The 17,650-nt window shown below is 41.0% G+C and overlaps 1 protein-coding gene across 2 annotated transcripts in view; it reads left to right on the forward strand.

The window, feature by feature from the left end:
- Positions 1-11,320: 11,320 nt before the first annotated feature.
- Positions 11,321-17,650, forward strand: part of LOC110501495 (cordon-bleu protein-like 1) — a 33,805-nt gene continuing 27,475 nt past the window's right edge. Inside the window, exons 1-2 of one of the 2 annotated variants that reach the window (XM_036958865.1) lie at positions 11,321-11,355; positions 12,208-12,291. In XM_036958865.1, the coding sequence (XP_036814760.1) occupies positions 12,230-12,291 (62 nt within the window). In that variant the 5' untranslated portion in view covers positions 11,321-11,355; positions 12,208-12,229. Of the gene's footprint in view, positions 11,356-11,441; positions 11,977-12,207; positions 12,292-17,650 lie in introns of those variants that run through there. The other variant, XM_036958864.1, reaches the window with a different exon arrangement.

The following is a 17,650-nucleotide window of genomic DNA, read 5'->3' on the forward strand; positions in this document are numbered from 1 at the left end:
CCATGATCACTCTGGATGAACTGCAGAGATCTACAGCTGAGGTGGGAGACTCTGTCCATAGGACAACAATCAGTCTTATATTGCACAAATCTGGCCTTTATGGAAGAGTGGCAAGAAGAAAGCCATTTCTAAAAGATATCCATAAAAAGTGTTGTTTAAAGTTTGCCACAAGCCACCTGGGAGACACACCAAACATGTGGAAGAAGGTGCTCTGGTCAGATGAAACCAAAATTGAACTTTTTGGCAACAATGCAAAATGTTATGTTTGGCGTAAAAGCAACACAGCTCATCACCCTGAACACACCATCCCCACTGTCAAACATGGTGGTGGCAGCATCATGGTTTGGGCCTGCTTTTCTTCAGCAGGGACAGGGAAGATGGTTAAAATTGATGGGAAGATGGATGGAGCCAAATACAGGACCATTCTGGAAGAAAACCTGATGGAGTCTGCAAAAAACCTGAGACTGGGACGGAGATTTGTCTTCCAACAAGACAATGATCCAAAACATAAAGCAACATCTACAATGGAATGGTTCAAAAATAAACATATGCAGGTGTTAGAATGGCCAAGTCAAAGTCCAGACCTGAATCCAATCGAGAATCTGTGGAAAGGACTGAAAACTGCTGTTCACAAATGCTCTCCATCCAACCTCACTGAGCTCGAGCTGTTTTGCAAGGAGGAATGGGAAAAAATGTCAGTCTCTCGATGTGCAAAACTGATAGAGACATACCCCAAGCGACTTACAGCTGTAATCGCAGCAAAAGGTGACGCTACAAAGTATTAATTTAAGGGGGCTGAATAATTTTGCACGCCCAATTTTTCAGTTTTTGATTTGTTAAAAAAGTTTGAAATATCCAATAAATGTCGTTCCACTTCATGATTGTGTCCCACTTGTTGTTGATTCTTCACAAAAAAATACAGTTTTATATCTTTATGTTTGAAGCCTGAAATGTGGCAAAAGGTCGCAAAGTTCAAGGGGGCCGAATACTTTCGCAAGGCACTGTAGCTTTGCAGCGATGCTCCCCTTCCAACCTGACAGAGCTTGAGAGGATCTGCAGAGAAGATTGGGAGAAACTCCCCAAATACAGGTTTGCCACCCTTGGGGCGTCATACCCAAGAAGACTTGAGGCTGTAATCGCTGCCAAAAGTGGTTAAACAAAGTACTGAGTAAAGGTTCTCAATACTTATCTAAATGTGATATTTCAGAATATTTTTTTCATGCATTTGCAAAAATGTATAAAAACCTGTTTGCTTTGTCATTATGGGGTATTGTGTGTAGATTGAGGAGGGAAAAAACATTTATTCCATTTTAGAATAAGGCTGTAACTTAACAAAATGGGGAAAAGGTCCAGGGGTCTGATTACTTTCCAAGTGCACTGTAACATAGCTAGCCAGCTAGCTAACATTAGTAAAAAAAAAGGTATTTTTTTAACGTACCTATTTATCCATTTAATCTCAATTAGTTAATAAATAAATGTACAGAATGTATGTACAGAATATATAATGTAATTCATATTATAAAGTCTCAACTGTTACTATATGTTTTTGTGGTGGATTTTGTGGTATTTTGAGGGCCTATTTCAGTAGATTAATTAATTTACAGAATAAATGTACAGCAAGAATTTACATGGTTTACTCCCCCCCTCCCTCCCTCTCTCTCTCTCTCTCTCTCTCTCTCTCTCTCTCTCTGAGGAGATGACAGCACTCATGCATAAGCATGTGGGCAAGCTATTGATAACCAATCTGCATAAACATCTCAGTATCCACCATTCTGTTCACGCTTCCTCTGTCTCTTTTCCTGAATACATCAAAGCTGGGAAAGGTAAGACTGAATCACATATTGTTACATTGATTTAAGGAGTCAATGACTCATTCTTCCATTTCTGAGCTAAAGCACCTGTCTATGGGATTCCTGGTGTCCTTACTGTCCATGGTGTTGACTGTTTTGATCCTTATCACTGTTATCATCAGAACAGCTACCCTAGGACCATAGATGTATATAATAACACTGTCAAAATCTATTCTCTCACACCAGTGGAGGCTCCTCAAAGGAGGAAGGGGAGGGCCATCCTCAGTGAATTTCATAAAAATGTAAATAGTGAAACATTTAAAAAGTTATCCTTTTTAGATAAAACTATACTAAATATATCGACTTAAACCAAACATTTTATTAAAACACACTGTTTTGCAATGAAGGTCTACAGTAGCCTCAGCATGACTCTGTAGGGTAGCACCATGGTGTAGCCAGAGGACAGCTAGCTTCTGTCCTTCTCTGGATACATTGACTTCAGTACAAAACTTAGGAGGCTCATGGTTCTCACCCCCTTCCATAGACTTACACAGTAATTATGACAACTTCCGGAGGATGTCTTTCAACCTATCAGAACTCTTGCAGCATGAACTTACATTTTGTCCACCCAGTCAAAGGATCAGTGAATGAATCTAGTACTGAAAGCATAAGCTACAAATAGCTAGAACTGCAGAGCGTAAATATGTTGAATAGCTGACTCAAAGTGAGAGAAAGACAGTAGTTGAACAATTTAACACAAATTAATCTATTAAAAAATTAAGGAGAAGTGAGTGAGAGAGAGAGAGAGAGAGAGAGAGAGAGAGAGAGAGATTTGGTTGTATTTTATTTTTACTTTCACTTTCACTTAGCTAGCTAGTTTAGACTACTCAAACACCCTGCTCAAACAACGAGGGATGCCATATTAGCTGCTGTCTATGACGATCCAACACGGTCCTCCATGTCAAGGTAAGCTTTTGGTTTTATAAATGTATTGCCACCGGGGGCCGCCGGTGTAACTGCTAAACTGCTTTCTGGCTGTACACTGTACTGCATGATTGTAACGGGTTTACTAATGTGTTAGTTCTAGTAGCTATGTTGACTATGACGTGGCAATGATGTAGGCTGTGTGTAGCGGTTAGCGGTCATGATATGGAGGTTTGGCTTGGAAAGGTTTTTTCACCTGGCCACAGACAGCTGATGTGTTGTGCATTGAAGTCCACAAGTGAAGGGAAAAGGGGAGAGGAGGAGAGCACGTAGCCATAGATAGCTGCGAGAAGGAATTATATACTGTATACAACGAGCAAAGTGAGCATGCTGCTTTTATGTGGCTGTAATGAAAGTGAACTGTGTTCGCGTGTGATCAGGGGTGTAATAATTCTGCCGATTTCGTTGAAAAATGTTTCTTCAACGGAAGCAAACGGAACAAAATGGGGAAAAACATACCTGAATTTGCCCAATAGAAGCTCTCATTTGCATCTGTTAGACTAATGATTACACCCTAGACCAGCTAGATGCAGGCAAGAGTGTGCAAGGCGGTATTAAATGTGTCACTGTTTTTATTTATTTATTTTATTTATTTAACCAGGTAGGCAAGTTGAGAACAAGTTCTCATTTACAATTGCGACCTGGCCAAGATAAAGCAAAGCAGTTCGACACATACAACAAACATAGTCAATAATACAGTAGAAAAATAAGTCTATATACAATGTGAGCAAATGAGGTGAGATAAGGGAGGTAAGGGCAAAAAAAGGCCATGGTGGCGAAGTAAATACAATATAGCAAGTAAAACACTGGAATGGTAGATTTGCAGTGGAAGAATGTGCGAAGTAGAAATATAAATAATGTGGTGCAAAATAATTAAATAAATAAATACAGTAGGGGAAGAGGTAGTTGTTTGGGCTAAATTATAGATGGGCTATGTACAGGTGCAGTAATCTGTGAGCTGCTCTGACAGTTGGTGCTTAAAGCTAGTGAGGGAGATAAGTGTTTCCAGTTTCAGAGATTTTTGTAGTTCGTTCCAGTCATTGGCAGCAGAGAACTGGAAGGAGAGGCGGCCAAAGGAAGAATTGGTTTTGGGGGTGACCAGGGAGTTATACCTGCTGGAGCGCGTGCTACAGGTGGGTGCTAATATGGTGACCAGCGAGCTGAGATAAGGGGGGACTTTACCTAGCAGGGTCTTGTAGATGACCTGGAGCCAGTGGGTTTGGCGACGAGTATGAAGCGAGGGCCAGCCAACGAGAGCGTACAGGTCGCAGAGGTGGGTAGTATATGTGGCTTTGGTGACAAAATGGATGGCACTGTGATAGACTGCATCCAATTTATTGAGTAGGGTATTGGAGGCTATTTTGTAAATGACATCGCCGAAGTCGAGGATCGGTAGGATGGTCAGTTTTACGAGGGTATGTTTGGCAGCATGAGTGAAGTCTGTCTTTCTGTCACCTTGATTACTCAATTTCCTCTCGACCTGTGCAGCTACGTTGAAACGTTAATTCATAGGCTAGGTTGTAGTAACCTCATGATGGGTACAGGGAAAATTGGAGTATCATGTAGTAGCCTAAATGTATAGATATTACATTGGGTTGGGTGAATGGAATATGAATTACAGTCACCCAATACTTAATAGAAATAAGGCCAAAATGTTAATCCAATTACTTTGTGTCCATAGAATGCACGAGTATTTACAGGATGGAATGCAATTTAGGCTGTTGGTGTTGTCTTTTGAGTTCTCTTCTAATATAGCCTATGTGTGTACAGCTTCATATTGTATGATAATGCCAATCAGGTTTCATAATAGCAGAAATCCACACAAAACAACAACACAAAAATGTAGCTTTGGACTATTGGTAGATTGTAATACTTTGCTATATACTTTTGTCTTGCAGCCTAAATCAGCCATCACAACAGCTTTATGATCTATGGCTCTCTGGAGGAACCAAGTCTTGGTCTCGTGTCACTCACGTCTGTTGGTTCTTCTCTGATTGTCAGTGCTCTGTGACTCTGCTGCGACTGGCTATGCTACCTTCACTGGGTACACGCAAGGTAAAACTCAACACACTCTCATGGTATGTCTCTAATCACTCTCCACTAAGGGTTCTTTTTCTAACCTCTTATCTCTTTTTTTTGAAAACTACTGCAGGAACGATGACCTGGCTATGTTTGTTTACTTCTGTCTTGGCATCAGTATAATAACAACTTGTCCTCTGGAGTGTGTTGTGACTCGAGAGGTACGGTGCATTCTGAAAGTATTCATACCCCCTCATCAATCTACACACAATACCCCATAATGAAAAAGGGAAGACAGGTTTTTATAAATTGAGCAAAAAAATTCTAATACAAAAAAATATACATTTACATAATTATTCAGACCCTTTGCTATGAGACTTGAAATTGAGCTCAGGTGCATCGTTTCCAATGATCATCCATGAGATGTTTTTGTAACTTGAGTCCCCTGATGATTTGGAAAGGCACACACCAGTCTATATAAGGTCCCACAGTTGACAGTGCATGTCAGAGCAAAAACCAATCCCCCGTGAGGTCAAAGGAATTGCCCGTAAAGCTCCAAGACAGGATTGTGTTGCGGTACAGATCTGCAGCAATGAAGGTCTCCAAGAACACTGTGGCCACCATCATTCTTAAATGGAAGAAGTTTGGAACCACCAAGACTCTTCCTAGAGCTGGCCGCCTGTCCATACTGAGCAATTGGGGGAAAAGGGCCCTGGTTAGGGAGGTGCCCAAGTACCCAATGGTCACTCTGACAGAGCTCCAAAGTTCATCTGTGGAGATGGGATAACCTTCCAGAAGGACAACCATCTCTCCAGCACTCCACCAATCAGGCCTTTATGGTAGAGAGGCAAGACACAAAAAATATTGCAACATCACAATTGCAACCAAATATGTCTTCATAAAATTATTCCCTCCAGGGCTCAAAACCAAGTCATCTCCTTCGCATAGAGTTAATCAGGCTGTTGATTGTGCAAACCCACAGTTTCATCAGCTGTCTGGGTGGCTTACTCAAATGATCCCGAAGGAGAAACAGCTGGATGTCGAGGTTCACAGCTGGCAACAGCTCTAGTGGACATTCCTGTAGTCAGCATATCAATTGAAATTTCCCTCAAAACTTGAGACATCCGTGGCATTGTGTTGTGTGACAAAAGTGCACATTTTAGAATGGCCTTTAATTGTCCCCAGCACAAGGTGCATCTGTGTAATGATCATGCTTTTTAATCAGCATCTTGATATGCCACACCTGTCAGGTGGATGGATTATCTAGGCAAAGGAGAAATGCTCACTAACAGGGTTGTAAACATATTTGTGCACAGAATTTGAGAGAAATCAGCTTTATGTGTGCATGGACAATTTCTGGTGTCTTTTGCTTCAGCTCATGAAACATGGGACCAACACTCTACATGTTGCAATTATCTTTTTGTTCTCTATAGTTTCAAAATCCTGACCCCCTCCTCTCAGATTCAAGGTAGCTGATGTGCGGTTCGTAACAGGCATGGTCCTCCACTCTCTGGTCTTGTGACCATTTGATCTGAATGAACTGTGCCTCGAGCAGCCTATGTCGACAGAATCAAGCCTTTAGACATTAATGTAAATTTCCTTCATTATAATTGTCAAAAATGACTGGCATTTAGTACATATTGATGTAATTAAAAGTGTCATTAAAGTGTGGCTACATTTTCTGGCGCATCCCTCATGTCAGCATCGGTTTGGACATGAGGTTGTAACTAATATGCATATCACCTACACTTTGTCATGTAGGCTTTTTTATTTATTATATTAAAAATAGATTTGAATATTATTCCAATGTTGGCCTCTCTGATCTAATTCTGATTGGAGTAATTGTTTGATATAGTGATGATTTTTGTGTTTTTTTTTACTTGTCCATTCGGACAAGTTAAATCTATATTATGCGAGTCCCCAAATTAGCTAGCTAGTTACAAGTATCTTTGTTTATATCAACATACTAATGTTAGCTGTCTACTAGCTAGTCAATATTGCTATTGTGGTGTACAGCAAACTCTCACACCTGGTGTAGCTAGCAGTCTAGCATGGTAGATAGGGAACTTAGATACAGAGCATTCTGAAAATATTCAGAACCCTTGACTCTTTCCCCTCATCAATCTACACACAGTACTCCATCATTTGCAAAGTGAAAACCGTTTTTTAAAAATTTGTGCAAAAAATATATATACACTGCTCAAAAAAATAAAGGGAACACTAAAATAACACATCCTGAATCTGAATGAATGAAATATTCTTATTAAATACTTTTTTCTTTACATAGTTGAATGTGCTGACAACAAAATCACACTAAAATTATCAATGGAAATCAAATTTATCAACCCATGGAGGTCTGGATTTGGAGTCACACTCAAAATTAAAGTGGAAAACCACACTACAGGCTGATCCAACTTTGATGTAATGTCCTTAAAACAAGTCAAAATGAGGCTCAGTAGTGTGTGTGGCCTCCACGTGCCTGTATGACCTCGCTACAACGCCTGGGCATGCTCCTGATGAGGTGGCGGATGGTCTCGTGAGGCATCTCCTCCCAGACCTGGACTAAAGCATCCGCCAACTCCTGGACAGTCTGTGGTGCAACGTGGCGTTGGTGGATGGAGTGGGACATGATGTCCCAGATGTGCTCAATTGGATTCAGGTCTGGGGAACGGGCGGGCCAGTCCATAGCATCAATGCCTTCCACTTGTAGGAACTGCTGACACACTCCAGCCACATGAGGTATAGCATTGTCTTGCATTAGGAGGAACCCAGGGCCAACCGCACCAGCATATGGTCTCACAAGGGGCCTGAGGATCTCATCTCGGTATCTAATGGCAGTCAGGCTACCTCTGGCGAGCACATGGAGGGCTGTGCGGACCCCCAAAGAAATTCCACCCCACACCATGACTGACCCACCGCCAAACCGGTCATGCTGGAGGATGTTGCAGGCAGCAGAACGTTCTCCACGGCGTCTCCAGACTGTCACGTCTGTCACATGTGCTCAGTGTGAACCTGTTTTCATCTGTGAAGAGCACAGGGCGCCAGTGGCGAATTTGCCAATCTTGGTGTTCTCTGGCAAATGCCAAACGTCCTGCATGGTGTTGGGCTGTTAGCCCACCTGTGGACGTCGGGCCCTCATACCACCCTCATGGAGTCCGTTTCTGACCGTTTGAGCAGACACATGCACATTTGTGGCCTGCTGGAGGTCATTTTGCAGGGCTCTGGCAGTGCTACTCCTGCTCCTCCTTGCACAAAGGCGGAGGTAGCGGTCCTGCTGCTGGGTTGTTGCTCTCCTACGGCCTCCTCCACGTCTCCACATGTACTGGCCTGTCTCCTGGTAGCACCTCCATGCTCTGGACACTACGCTGACAGACACAGCAAAACTTCTTGCCACAGCTCGCATTGATGTGCTATCCTGGATGAGCTTCACTACCTGAGCCACTTGTGTGGGTTGTAGACTCCGTCTCATGCTACCACTAGAGTGAAAGCACCGCCAGCATTCAAAAGTGACCAAAACATCAGCCAGGAAGCATAGGAACTGAGAAGTGGTCTGTGGTTATCACCTGCAGAACCACTCCTTTATTGGGGGTGTCTTGCTAATTGCCTATAATTTCCACCTGTTGTCCAAACCATTTGCACAACAGCATGTGAAATGTATTGTCAATCAGTGTTGCTTCCTAAGTGGACAGTTTGATTTCACAGATATGTGATTGACTTGGAGTTACATTGTGTTGTTTAAGTGTTCCCTTTATTTTTTTGAGCAGTGTATATAACAAAAGAATACCTTATTTACATAAGTATTCAGACCCATAAGTATTCAGACCCTTTGCAATGAGCCTTGAAACTGAGCTCAGGTGCATCCTGTTTCCATTGATCATCTTTGAGATGTTTCTACAGCTTGATTGGAGTCCAACCTGTGATAAATGCAATTGATTGGACATGATTTGGAAAGGCCCACACCTGTCTAAATATGGTCCCACAGTTGACTGTGCATGTCAGAACAAAAACCAAGCCATGAGGTTGAAGGAATTGTCCGTAGAGCTCTGAGACAGGATTGTGTTGGTGCATAGATCTGGGGAAGGGTACCAAAACATTTCTGCAGCATTGAAGGTCCACAAGAACACAGTGGACTCCCTCATTCTTAAATGGAAGAAGTTTGGAACCACCAAGATTCTTCTTAGAGCTGGCCACCCGCCCAAACTGAGCAATCGGGGGAGAAGAGCCTTGGTCAGGGAGGTGACCAAGAACCCGATGGTCACTCTGACAGAGCTTCAGAGTTCCTCTGTGGAGATGGGAGAACCTTCCAGAAGGACAACCATCTCTGCAGAACTCCACCAATCAGGCCTTTATGGTAGAGAGGCCAGACAGAAGCCACTCCTCAGTGAAAGGCACATGACAGCCTGCTTGGAGTTTGCCAAAAGGCTCCTAAAGACCACTCAGACCATGAGAACCAAGATTGAACTCTTTGGCCTGAATGCCAGGAAACCTGGCACCATCGCTTCGGTGACGCATGGTGGTGGCACCATCATGCCGTGGGGATGTTTTTCAGTGGTAGGGACTGGGAGACTAGTCAGGATTGAGGGAAAGATGAACAGAGCAAAGTCAGATATCCTTGATGAAAACCTGTTCCAGAGCGCTCAGGACCTCAGACTGGGGCGAAGGTTCACCTTCCATCAGGACAACGACCCTAAGCACACAGCCAAAGCAACACGGGAATGGCTTGAGGCCCAGCCAGAGCCCGGATTTGAACCAAATCTAACATCTCTGGAGAGACCTAAAAGTAGCTGTGCAGGGATGCTCCACATCCAACCTGACAGAGCTTGAGAGGATCTGCAGAGAAGAATGGAAGAAAGTCCACAAATATAGGTCTGCCAAGCTTGTAGCGTCATACCGAAGAACACTCAAGGCTGTAATCGCTGCCAAAGGTTCTTCAACAAAGTACTGAGTAAATGGTCTGAATACTTATGTAAATGTTATATTTCAATGTTATTTTTTTCATACACATTTACACAAAAAAACAACAGTTTTTGCTTTGTCATTATGGGGTTATGTGTGTAAATTGATGAGAAAATCCATTTTTAGAAAAAGGCTGTAACGTAACAAAATGTGGAAAAAGTCTAGGGGTCTGAATACTTTGCGAATGCACTGTATGATTTTTCTGATAAAATGGCACTTCATAACTTCAGGCTCAGTGTTCATTCATTTGAATGCAAATCACGTACGAACAACAGTTCCCTATTCTCTCTTATGTCTGTCGGTAATATCCAATGTTTTTTATAATGGGTCTCTCAACAACCATGCCCATGTGGCTGTCACCTTGCTTATAGTTGCAGCGTTTACATTGCTATCCTTGGCCTACGACTGTCTGGGTATTGTTCTGGTGTTAAATGTAAGTCAGATGTCCTTAGAATTGTTGTGACTTATTTCCCTACTCTGGTACAACATGTAAGACTGCAGAAAAATGTATTATGAACTCTGCAATGAATGTGTGTGTCACAATTTACTATTTGACTATGATGTATGTGTGATAATACGCAATGCATTTATTAATTTGTATATCAAATTGTGAAACAGTGAAGTTCCACCTTGAATTTTGCATTTATTTACCTACCACATGGTGTCGCTATAACATGAATAAAACAATCATAAAAAGGCTCCATTTGAAAACTAGGCTACCTACAGTATTGTCCTCTTGCCTTAATGTCATTATTCACCCTTCAATGATTAATATATATCCAGAGCTGTAGGTGTTTGTCCATTGGTAGTGTCCCCCTAAGAACAATGTCCAATTTCTGACACAATAAAGCTAAGTTTGGTAAAAAAATGTGGTATGTGGATGATGGTCATGCTTAGGCAAGAACTATAAATGGAAATAAGTAGCTACAGTTTACATTTTTTTGTTGTTATTTCATGAAATGTGTTTTTTAGAAAAGGGGTGTTTTTCCCAAGTACTGGGGTAACATGGGAAAAACATGTATCTAAAAAATAACTAACTCAATGAAGTTACTTGTAGATGGTTTGGGCATGATTTGAAATATGGTAATTGAGGTACCACTGACTTGCATTGGATCACCTTTAATGTTACTGCTTTATTAAAAACTGATTACAATTTGTATATCTAAACAAGTGGTTATTTATCTTTAGGCTCTCCTAATGGTATATATAACTTTTTCTAAATGACAAAATATTAGATCAACTTAACTCAGAATTGTTTTGTTAGAGTGACAATTTTTTGTTTGTTGATGAGACAGATACCATTTTTAGTTGAGCAAGAGCATTGGCAGCCAGAGAAAGTGTTGGAAAAAAACGCGAATTGTTCACTTCAGATGTTGAAAATACCAATGAAAGTCATACGAATTGGCTCCTTCAATCAAGTTTCACATAGACTTAGTGAACAAAATATTGATGCACTTAAATATTTTGTCTTTCCCGTTCAGCCTCTGAATAGCACACATACACACTCGTTCTCTGAATAGCACACATACACACTCGTTATCAAGGCTTAAACGTCCTTCTTTAACCTGTCCCCTCCACTTTATCTACACTGATTGAAGTGACATCAGTAAGTATCATAGCTTTTACATGGTCAGTCTTTCTTGGAAAAAGCAGGTTATCCGGTGTTCTTAAAGGTTTTTTTTAGCACTCAGTGTACATATTTCCAATGCTGCTTTAAATGAATAAAAAAGCGAAACGTTTGTAGCCTATTCCTTCTGGGATGGAGAGATGAAATCAATCACCGCTGGGAGGAAAACTAGGGCAGTAAGGTATTCGACGCCACACGAAAGCCTATTTGCACGCTGAGTCGTCGTCGTGCAAAGCATCTACAGTACCCATAGGCCTACGTTTGGACGCCGATTTATTTGTATTTTTTAGTTGTGCATTCGACAGAGAACTTGGCATCCGTAGCATTGTGTCACAACTTTGATATGTTGACTGCTGGCTAAACGGGAAAGACTGGGTTGTGCTGGCGGCGTATTGGAACAGAGCAGTGACTGTTGTTTTGATCCAAGAGTTGGAGGTAAAAGTGGGAGTTCCAGAATTCACAAGAACGCAGAGTAGCCTAATGGATCACTGAACGAATGAAAAGTCTACGGTATATTTTGTACGGTATAAGTAATTTTTTGAATCCCTAATAAAGACTGATGAAAGTTGACAGCTGCTCGGAGGGGCAGGGCCATTCATGGTAAGAGATTACAGAAGTTACAGAATGATCTTAATGAAATTGTACTTTAATGTCTGTAACACTTTGTAAGTCTGGCAAAAGTTATCCGGCGAAACTATGACTTCATTGTTAATAGGGGCTCGCCCATCCGCAGCAGGCACTCGGTCGTTTGGGACAGCTCTAGATGTAAACCTGTGCATTTTTTTTGTTATGAAATATGAATAATTGTGTGTTTTTCTTGCCTTTCATTAGTCCGAGGGATTTAGTTAAACCTATGCAGCTAGACATGGAAGAAAATGGGTCCCAAGGAACTCGACGACGACTCTCTGGCTCTAGGTACAGTATGTGGATTCATTATGGGTACTAGGTCAGAAGGTTCCTGTGTGAGAACTGTCAGCTGTCAGTTTTTCTTAGCTGTAGTCTACTACATTATTGTTCACTTCAGGATAGAATTGTAACCATTACTTGGAGGTGTTCTAAAATGCTTAGATTGATGATGACACTTAAAAAACGTGTATATTAGATCATTTATGGTGGAATTCATGAGATGACATCAGTTGGAAAATATGGGACTTTTGTAGCCCATGGTGTCTTATGTCATTCCAAACCCTTATTCAGTTCAAACCTTTTACAAAGCTTCACTGGGATTCCATCCCTTCAATGCCATTATCTACCCCCCCCCCCCCCCCCCCCCCCCCCACGCACACAAAGACAATGTTGCAATACATTTTCTAGACACATGTTGCAAGCAAATTGCAATTGAATGACATGATTGCATGTCTAAGACAAAAGGTTTGACTCATTTAATAGTCCACAACCAGAGGGGATATATCGGCTAGATTGAGTAAATGTAGTCAGTAACTGAAGTAACAGTTGTTGCAGACATTTCAGTAACCTTTGAACTCCACTCATTTCCTGCCTTCTGAGTTGTTCTGAGAAATTGCCTTGACCACATGTTGGGGTCATGGGAAGCATTTTGGAGGAAAACCAGTGTGCATCTCATGTGCATTATAATCAACATCTGGTTATTTATTGATATTCGGAAGTCTTAATTGTATGGATGGGATGATCTCATAGATATATCCTCATATTTCAGTCTCAATATGGAAAACTCCACATCTGTGGAGAAATGGAAACTTCACATGAATTGCTATTAAACCCTTAAATTCTGCATCTCAGTCCTAATTAAAATCACAATAAATCTGCAGGCCTGCGTTGCATGCCAAGGGAGTGAGCAGTGACTTTCTAAAAAACTTGCAAAGAACTTTGGAAAACTCACTCCCAAGTTTTTTTAAGAGCAAACGCCTCCGACCAACTGGAATACGGTCAGCTGACATCATCTTCAAGCAACCGGTCTTGAACCAAATAAATGGGAAATCCCACACGGTCGCAGACATAACACTTTTAAAGAGCTCCTCGTTGACTCTTGTTTATTTGATATTCAATATTAGGCAAAAGACACGTTTAGACCTCTCCTCATGGATCATTTTGTTTTACCACCAGTGGTAATTTTTTTGGGATAGGTGCTTATCATGAACTCCACATAACCACACAGTAATCTATTGGATCAAGTGCTGTAGTTTCAGACCCTTTTGATATGTCATTGGAGAATTGTGTAATTTGGTAGCAGAGCCCATCTGGCTTTCTAGAGTAGCAGACTACCCAATTCAGTCTGTGGTTTGTCTGTTATTTGGAAATGAAAGCCACTCTCCATGAGCTGTTGTGTTGGGGGGGGGGGGGGGGATACATGTGTGCCGGTTTTATTTGTGGCTTCTCATACTTTGAGCCACAACTGCTTCTGAAAATCCACCCCTCTTTTCAAGTGCAATGACTTGTGGAGACATCATGTGGCCCTTCACGCCATGCTACATTTTGTTATCTTGCTACAGACCCTTCCAAAACACAGGCCCTTGTCCAAGGGTGGCAGTTTGTAGTGCACACAAACATGCATAGCTCTATGAACACAGTGAAATTCACTTGAGGATTTTCCAAATTTAGATTCAACTAAATAATTGTATGTCTAGTTCTGCTTTGGCTGTTGGAAAAGTGACTTAATGTCTGCTAAAAGACTGCATCATTTTGCCACAGCAGCATCTGTTTGCAATGACATCTGGTCTCTCATTTTGAAATCCTTCGCTTGGCAACCTTGCGTTTCTGAGTAGAGCGGCACATGCAGTGCCTTCAGGAAGTAGTCATACCCCTTTTTCCACGTGGTGTTGTGTTACAGCCCGAATTCAATTCAATTAATTGATTCATTTGAGATGTTGCGTCACCGATAGCCCAAAATGTCAGCGGAATTATGTTTTTAGAAATGGATTCAAAATGAAAATCTGAAATGTCTTGAGTCAATAAGTATTCAACCCTTATGTTATGACGAGCCTAAATGTGTTCAGGAGTAAAAATGTGCTTAGCAAATCACGTAGGTTTCATGGACTCACTCTATTTGCAATAATAGTGTTTATTGCACATAGAGAGTGGGGTACATAGATGACTACTATCTCTGTACCCCACACATACAATTATCTGTGAGGTCCCTCAGTCGAGCAGTGAATTTCAAGCAGAGATTCAACCACAAAGACCATGGAGGTTTTCCTATGGTTTGTTGTTATGAAGGGCACTTATTGGCAGATGGGTAAAAGAAAGCAGACACTTAATATCCCCTTTGAGCATGATGCGGTTATTATTGTTACACTTTGGATGGTGTATCAATACATCCAGTCACTACGAAGATACAGGCGCCCTTCCTAACTCTGTTGCCGTAGCGGAAGGAAAACGCTCAGGGATTTCACCATGAGGCCAATGTTGATTTTAAAACAGAGTTGAGTGGTTGTGATAGGAGAGAACTGAGGATGGATCAACAACATTGTAGTTCATCCACAATACTAACTTAGATGACAGAGCGAAAAGAATTAAGGCTGTACAAAATACAAATATTCCAGAACATGCATCCTGTTGGCAATAAGGCACCAAGTGAATACTTCAAAAAATGTGGCAAAGAAGTTTAACTTTTTGTCCTGAATACAAAAGCATTATGTTTGGGGCAAATCCAACACAACACCTCACTGAGTACCACTTCATATTTTCAAGAACAGTGTTGGCTGCATAATGTTATATGTATGCCTGTCATCAACAAGGACTGGGGAGTTTTTTTTAGGATAAAGATAAATGGAATAGAGCTAAGCACAGGCAATATCTGAGAGGAAAACCTGGTTCAGTCTGCTTTCCTCCAGACACTGCAAGACAAATTCACCTTTCAGCAGGACAATAACCTAAAACACAAGGCCAAATGTGCACTAGAGTATGCACAAAATTGAAGGTTCCTGAGGAGCCGAGTTACAGTTTTGACTTAAATCTGTATAAAAATCTATGGCAAGACTTAATGACTGTCAAGCAATGATCAACAACCAATGTGACAGAGCATGACAATAAATATATATATATATATATTGTATTGTACAAATACTGTACAATCCAGGTGTGCAAAGCTCTTAGACTTACCCAGAAAGACACAGCTGTAATTGCTGCCAAAGGTGATCCTAACATGTATTGACCCAGGGGGTTGAATACTTATCTAATCAAGATATATTAGTGTTTTATTTTTCTCCATTAATTACAATAATAAATAAAACGTTTCTTCCACTTTGACATGAAATAGTATTTTGTGCAGATTGTTGACAAAAAAAGCGACCAAATCCATTTTAATCCCACTTTGTAACACATCAAAATGTGGAGAAAGTCTAGGGGTTTGAATACTACCTGAAGGCTGTACAGGCCTATCCAAATGTAGGATCTTGATTTTTATCACCCTGTTGCAGGAGAACTTTCCTGAAATGCAGGAAATGTCAAACTTGTAGTGTAAAAAGGCTTCTGACGTTTTAATTTCCATTCGGACATTTCAAAGTTGAGTTTTCCTTTTCAAAAAATATATCCGCCCCTACAAAAATGTCCATTAGTTATAATGCACATAGTAATTCGCACTTCCTGTTGCTGCAGAATTGTTTTCCTGTTGTAGCAAACTGCTGTAGCAAAGATCCTACATCTGTACAGGAAAGGAGTGCAGAAGGAGGATGGATGGTTTATACATTTTCCTCCATGACAGCTGAGTGTTTTTCTTGGTGACATTCCTCTCCCTATCCTCCCAGCTATGTGAAGCCCGTGCTGATAATGAGAGACACCATTTTTTTTTTTTTTTTTTTACCATGATCTCACATTGCAGGCTTCCCTCGGAGTGGAGCCGAGCGTGGAATTGGTATAGGTATTGTGAATCCCCGCAGCTGTTTCCAGACACTTTAGCAGTCCAAGGGCACAGCTGCATTTTAATTCAGTAGCTTTATTCCCATTTAACTGCATCCACTGAAGATATCGTAAGTCTCGACCCTGGCAAATGAGAACACTGTCACACATTGTAGATGCTCAACTATTTGGACGTTTCTATTTTAGTTCTTCTGTTCTGAGTTGAAACTTTGCAGGAGTATAAAAGGATTGGGTCTCTGCAAATATTTGGACAATTAATTAAGCTCACAGTAGCACTAATCAAAGTGGTTGAAAGCTATGGTGAGAGGGATGGGCTGAATTCTACAACATGTCAATATTAGGAAAATATAGCTGCAAGCTGAAATCATTGGGGTCAAAGTTACTGCCCTATAACCGTATTTTGTGTTATACCGCCAGAATTTAGCATACTGGCAGCAGTACGCCCTTATAACGAGCTACTGCACACCCATGTTTTCCATGGTAGAAGTTATAGGTCTTCGAGGCTAACGTGTTCGCTGTGAGGAGAGGAACTTGTGAAACTAATACTGCAATTTCAAATCGAAATTTGCCATTTCAAACCACTTTGATTAGTGCTACTGTGAGCTTAATTAATTGTCCAAATATTTGCAGAGACCCAATCCTTTTATACTCCTGCAAAGTTTCAACTCAGAACAGAAGAAGACCTAAAACAGGAACATCCAAATAGTTGAGCCTCTACAAACAGAAGTGTTATAAGTCTAGACCTTGGCAAATGAGATCTTCACTGGATGTGTTAAAGGGTAATATAGCTACTAATGTAAGGTTATGATAGCATAGACAAAAACCCTCAGAGTTCTAGCATTTGCAACATTTTCCCCTTAAAACTTTCCTGAGGGGTAAAAGCCTCTGTTCAGCCAGGAAAAGAGTTTCCAATTGGGCCAGGAACTACTGTAGGTTACAAATTAAACACAAAACACGGTCACAAAACTCTGAAAGCCAATAGAGGACAGCAGGTGTCATTCCCTCACTAAATGCGATGAACTTACATGAAAATGAACACATTTCGAAATAACTTTTCAATACAGAATAGTATATACTGTGTTTGATACAGCATTTGTGCGATTATTATTAGGCCTATACATTTGTACAATGTTGTTCATCACATTACAATACTGTTTGACAGATTCAATAGAGTAGATACAGATATCACACAGGCCTTGTTGTTTGTAGTTTCAGTGAAGAGGTCAGTGGCATTCCAGAGGCCACCCACACCACTCATAGCAACAGCATTAAATGTAAAGGAGAGAAAAAATCACTGAATTTGGCCAGTGGGAAAATGAAAACTACTTCTAACAAAAAATGTAATTGAGACCTTAAGACAAGCTTGTGTTTGCTAAGCCCGTCAGGTCTTGGGAATACAGAGGCTTTTATGTCTTGTGGATGGGATGCTTTATGCCTCAGA

Source organism: Oncorhynchus mykiss, chromosome 22 (genome assembly GCF_013265735.2).
Source record: "Oncorhynchus mykiss isolate Arlee chromosome 22, USDA_OmykA_1.1, whole genome shotgun sequence".
Taxonomy (NCBI): Eukaryota; Metazoa; Chordata; class Actinopteri; order Salmoniformes; family Salmonidae; genus Oncorhynchus; species Oncorhynchus mykiss.